The sequence below is a fragment of the Microtus oregoni genome, unplaced genomic scaffold (genome assembly GCF_018167655.1).
Source record: "Microtus oregoni isolate MIOR12 unplaced genomic scaffold, Mior012 000006F_ref0000085, whole genome shotgun sequence".
Taxonomy (NCBI): Eukaryota; Metazoa; Chordata; class Mammalia; order Rodentia; family Cricetidae; genus Microtus; species Microtus oregoni.
The window spans coordinates 18,471,078-18,477,077 of record NW_024543065.1 but is presented as its reverse complement, the minus strand read 5'-3'; the positions used below and the strand labels follow the sequence as shown (position 1 = coordinate 18,477,077).

General features: G+C 39.3%; 1 protein-coding gene across 3 annotated transcripts in view; it reads right to left on the bottom strand.

Annotated features, from left to right (window-relative positions):
- Positions 1-1,942: 1,942 nt before the first annotated feature.
- Positions 1,943-6,000, bottom strand: part of Man1a1 (mannosidase alpha class 1A member 1) — a 179,451-nt gene continuing 175,393 nt past the window's right edge. For 2 of the 3 annotated variants that reach the window (XM_041653404.1, XM_041653403.1), the window contains exons 12-13: positions 5,142-5,257; positions 1,943-4,786 (exon numbers count right to left, since the gene is read on the bottom strand). In XM_041653404.1, the coding sequence (XP_041509338.1) occupies positions 4,660-4,786; positions 5,142-5,257 (243 nt within the window). In that variant the 3' untranslated portion in view covers positions 1,943-4,659. Of the gene's footprint in view, positions 4,787-5,137; positions 5,258-6,000 lie in introns of those variants that run through there. The other variant, XM_041653405.1, reaches the window with a different exon arrangement.

Sequence of the window (6,000 nt, the reverse complement as noted above, 5' to 3'; positions counted from 1 at the left end):
TATCTAGTGTGAACTCTGAATCAACACCTTCATTTTGGAGTGCCTGATTGGATGTTCATCTGTTGTTTTTCTCTTTAGCATAAAACCTTACCACCCCCTTAGGTCTGGTGTCACAGTGTAGGATAGAAAATGGTTCCTAATGGTGAAAAACCCTCCGCAAATCCTCATCTTTAGAATAACAAAGTTGGATGAAACTCTGTCTTGACTTTCATGTTGTTCTAATACTTTAAATGCACATCTGGAGTCTGGCAAATATTTCCTGAGTGACTTACTTATTGCATAGTGTGGCCGGTGACCTTGGGAAAAATGGATATTGACCTTTGGGCCATTAAATCAGTTGAGGAGTTCCAATGAGGTTCTTTATATGACCCTTACTTTCTGGTATCATCTAGAGAATGACAATTAGACATGCAAACTCTACGTCTAAATGAAAAGATTTATCTTGTTTACTTTCATTAAAAATTGTAAGCATACATCTCATTTTTAGAAAGTAGATGTACTGCCAAGATGCCATTTCTGCAGAGACAGCAGAATAAGTAAAAATCATCTTTAGAACAAATTTTAATAAATCTGCCACCATCAACGCAAACACAACGGATGCTGTGTATGTTACAAATAAATGAACTCAAACGGCTCCCATTTGACTATGTTAGCGCTCAACTGTGTTTGATGCTATTAAAATTATTATATTAATTGTTTTCTATATGGGGCCAGGGCTATGAGATCCAGTCACATGAATATGTAATAGGTTTAAAAAAATAGAGTAAAGAACAAGGGCTGATGGGAACGCGACAGCAGCTTGTCCAATGAGATGGGAGGGGAGGAGAAATGTGAAGAGGGTGAGGGAAGCATTACACAGTGAAGAGCTGCATGGGCCAGAGGGGTAGCGGCTTTCACCAGCCAGTGCAGCTCTTGTCTGCTGGACCTGAAAGCGTGGGCAGACGGCGGTCTACTGCTGTACACAGCCTCACTTCAGCCCCACTGGACTTTTATGCGTGAATGAAACAAAGAAAGCAAGGACCCAAGGAAGGTTGCTTGAGTTCAGAAAAACATGATCAGAAAAACAGGTAAATGAACGCCAGCAAGCACATGCTGAATAGCAACAGAGCAGCCCTTTCCCGGAATGTCCTCAGGGCAGGCCAATCTAAACATGGTTGCCTGGCATGTACTACAGGTTACAGGTGGGAAAGCGAGCAAGGCAGAAGGCCATAGCCAGATTCAGGTTCTATAGCTAAATCCTGACATCCAACAAGAATAAACATGTCTTATGAGTTAAATATAAATGTTCGTCACAGGAGGCAAGAAATCACATCCAAGAACAATCCAGGAACCAAAATGCACCTGAGGTAAAAGGCCCTCTGCCTTTTCCTGGAGTCTCTCACAGTTCCCCACGGCATTGTGCCCCGTGGGTCATTCTTTTGACTGTGTTCCAACAGAGGGGTGGAACATTGGCCGACAAAAGCACCACATAAAATTCCAAACCTAGGTTTCCCATGAACAGCTAAATTCTCTTTTCACTCAGCTTTTCCGAGATCCTGCCTCCCTCCCCCAATTTAAGGACGATTAAGAATTTAACCTATAAAGATCACAACTAAATGCCATTTTGTTTTAGGGTGACTGGAGTGGGGCTAGTTTGATCTTTTGACCAGGTCACAAACTTACGAACACATACGGCATTCTCTGTGCCTTTTCTGACGTCAGTTTGTTCTTTCCCTTGTACGGCCTGGCGCTGAACTTAGGTTGGATTCCTAGTAAGAGAACCCAGTTTGCCAAAGGCCATGTGTACCAAATCATTCTCAATATAGAGTTTTTAATGGTAACTGTTTTCTTGGCAAGGTATGTAATTGTTATTAGGATTTGTTACTTCCATGTGTAACCATATACACCTATATACACAGACAGAAGAATCCTTAAAGTCAGAAAAATATGGCACAGGAGAAGATATAGTAAAAGACTTTATTCACAATAGAGAAATTTTACAAATATAATTTTTAAAAATTATGTGTCAATCTATTGTTTCCCATAACATCAGAGATTTATATAAAGTTGGAAATGACAGAATGCACTTATGAACAAATCAAAAACGATCAATGTAAGAATGATACACACAAAAAATATCCTGATAGAGGTCATTGGGTTCTATAAATTGGCATCCAACTCAATGTTTATAATGTTAACTGCACAAACTATATCAAAACATATTTCACAAACACAAAAGTAGGTGCTATTTTAACTGTCGGTCTTTAAGGATGTGGATGACACATGTAAATTAAATTGCACAGTTTTGTTGAAAATGAATGCGTTGATGTCTATTTGGAGACTTCAGTTGTTTAAAATTAACACAAAATATAAGCTTAATTTAGTTACATTACTATAATATTAATCTCTTATCTTGTTTACATTTTTGGTGTTCTGGTATTTAAAAAAAAAGTCCAAGTTTTAAAACTGAAAAAATGACTCTTGCCATTGGAGAGCGACATTGTGGTTCAGCTTCCTGTCTGCTCATCCTGGGTCACAAAAGGCACACTACAGTGTAGTCGGCACCCAGAGCCTGACTTTAAAACGCCACCTACTGCCGAGTACTTGCCCGCTTTGTGTGCTCCTTCAAATCAAATGCAAAGAAAATGAGTTAAACAGCTCATCCAAAGAGAGTGAAAATTATAATTGAAATACATTGGGCCACATGTCTTGGCAGCAAATTTCAATATTTAACATTGGAGTTCTGGGGAAAGAAAGGTTTGCTATTCACTCATTCCCCCTATAGAAGAGAAAAATTTTACAGTCAAATCAAGTTGTGATTAAGCGGTCAAGGCAGGCTGTTTCTACTTAGGTTCATGAAAATGATGTCACAATTCATGAGCTCCATGGATTAGATAGATTACAGGAGGAAGTTACTCAGGTATGCCGAGAGACTTTTTTCCATTTACTAATTTTACAAATTTATGTATTTTGATGTATTCTAATGTACAATACTGGAAACAACCAGGCCACACAAGGTGGTGATCCTACATGGCATCTTTTGAAACCCACCTGAAAGCTGAAATGAGTAAAACTATGGTTTACTGAGATTTCACAAAATAATTCTCTCAAATAAATATGTCCAACAATATGAAACTGACAAAATTAGAAAGTCTGAAGAATATAAATGCACAGAAATCTATACTTCAGCCTAATCCATGGGTTATACTATTTGCTTTGCTGTTGTTGACCACGGTGGGGTGAAGTTGAGATGGTTAGAGTCATTGTCCCTTGGTACATACATAATCACGTCGAAGTGGTTTGAAACTTTATCCCTTAGTACATACATAATCACATTCTATCTTTCAAATAAAGAGCAGGTGTGGTAATGCAAGTTATCACCAAATCTGTTCTTGGGAAAATAATTCATATTTCAAAATAAGGTAGAAGAATCATACAATTATTTGGATCGCCTACAGAACAAATTATGAAGGCATGTGTCTGTTCCTATACATGTGTCTGTTCCTATACTTCTCAGTTAAGATCTTTATGCTGAATGTAACCACACGAAGCACCTGTGTCCTTAAGAGCAAATCAGATTTTCCTTAGTTGAACACGAACAGATACATTGGTAATGTTTCTTTCACTGGGTAAAAGCTCTTTTTCACAAACTGAAGTGAAGTAATTGACTACATCTGGGAAGAGCCCTTTTCAGATCTGAACCAAGTGCAATGTTTCCTTTTCTTAAAGAAAAACCACAGAGGCAACGCAAACACATGAACCAGTCATATGGACTCCTCAGCCTCTTGTTAGAGACCAGATTCCAGGATGGACTGGATTCAGTTAAGAGCAAAACCTGGCAGGTTAAAAGTTGCATCGTTTCCCTTTCAAAAATGTAATTCAGTAACAGGGCGCGCTGCAGAACTCAAGGGCTCACCTTGCTGTGTAGTGGGGAATGGAGGAAATTAAGCGGTACATGATATAGAGACGCCATAGGGCATTTAAAGCAAAAGGAGAGAAGAAGTTCAACAAAAGTGTGGAAACACTAACATAATCAATACTGAAGACACACTGTGCTTCCTTTGATGAAACGAGGTCAACCTGGCCGGCTCTCTCATTTGAACGGCAACGTGAGGGGAGGACTTATAAGACATCCTATCAAATAACGATAGGCCTCTAAGAGGCTGTCACAGTTATGAGATCTGTCTCTGGTGGCTAGACAAACCAGACTAACATGAACTTGAAAAGGAAAAAAAAAAGCTTTTTAATACTTAATTTATTATTATGGCTTTTTGCAACATGGCAAAACATTACAGCTTAAAGCAGACACCATCTCCTCATAGAGGAGGAAAAAGTTTTGCAGTCAAATCAAATCATAATTAAGAGGTCACTGGTAGACTATTCTATTCTGTTTCATGAAAATGATGTCACAACTTCATGAACTCCAGAAACAATAGATTCCTTAAAAAAAAACCAGACAAACAAAATCAGGTATTCCACTATCTGAATAATATAGTAAGGAATTGAGGTTCACTTAGGCTTATAGTAATAAACACAAAAGACTGCAAAACGATTTTAGAACTTAGGATAATCATAGACTTTTATCGATCAATAAAAGTTCATCATGTATCTGATAACGAGGGAAGGAATTATTAAGGTATGCAGCAAGGGAACGAAGCAGAGTAAAATAGAAAATGTCTTTTATTTCTCTTTGACTTCAATTTCCTTCTTCTCTTCTCGGAGGACAGGGAAAGGGTGTGCCTCGGTATTGAATATCCAGTGTTCTAGTGGAAGAAGGTCATCATCAGAAAATATCAAGTACAAATATCTGGAGAGAGAGAAAAATGAGACGATGAGGCTCAAGAAACCATGTCACAAAGCAACCCATGTCTCTGTACATTTTGTAGAGACCCACTGACAGCAGTCGATTCTCACACCCACAGTCCTCAACATGGCGTCATTCATGCTCTGGGTGCTAGTGCATGAGAACCACACAGAAACATTCCGGGTCAGCAATGACCAGAGGCAACTGCACACATAGACTGTGATGTCAAGGCACCTCATCTGGGATGGGGATTACACACTTTGGTCATAATCGGTGTATGATAAATGTGTTCATGGTGAAGACATCTGTAGAGATCTCCTTAGGGACCTGAGCACAATCTGAGGAAAACTGTACTTACTTTAGAGTCTCTGCCAGGAAGAAACTTTGTTGGACGTCATCATAACTCTCACTAGCAAAGTAAACATCCCGTAGGCCCGAGTAGCCTCCGTTCACTCGGCAGTGACTTTCCAGGGCCTGGATGGTCAAGAAGAGGGTGAAAAGTCAGTAAAGTTATTATCAGGGATTTTAAATTAGACTGTAGACTCAGATAGGACAAGGTTTCAAAGGAAATGGGAGCTTGTGTTTTTGACAGAAAATTTAAAAATTATGCCATATGGACTATATATCTTGTCTCAAAAGAAACACTTGCACATTTGGTTTCGGAAAAGTCTGCACTCATTTCTAGCACTGCCACTTTTGGTCTAGAGCAATGATGGCCGCCAAGCTGTGGGTCATGACCCCATTGGGAGCTGACCAACCTTTCACAAGGATCCCTAAGAGCAGCGGAAAGCACAGATATTAACATTGCGCGACCCTTTAATACATATTGTGGTGACCTTCCCAACCACAAAATTATTTTCACTGGTACTTCCTAATTGTAACTTTGCTACTATTATGAATCATAATGTAAATGTCTTTGTTTTCCAATAGTCTTTGACGACCCCTGTGAAAACATAGTTTGATCCCCAAAGGGTTTGCGACCCATAGGTTGAGAAACATTGCTCTAGAGTAAAGACAAGACCACAAGCTACGTCCAACCCACTATTTATTTCTCTATATAAAGTTTTATTGAACTATGGCTAGACAATGTTCGCTTTTCCCAGAGGGAGAGACTATTCAGTTCTGCACAGCCCTTACAGAACAAGTGTCTGTCTGGGGCTGTCCTTAGTGTCAACTGGGACTGTAAACCACCGGTCAAGAAAGTGTGCCGGACTCCA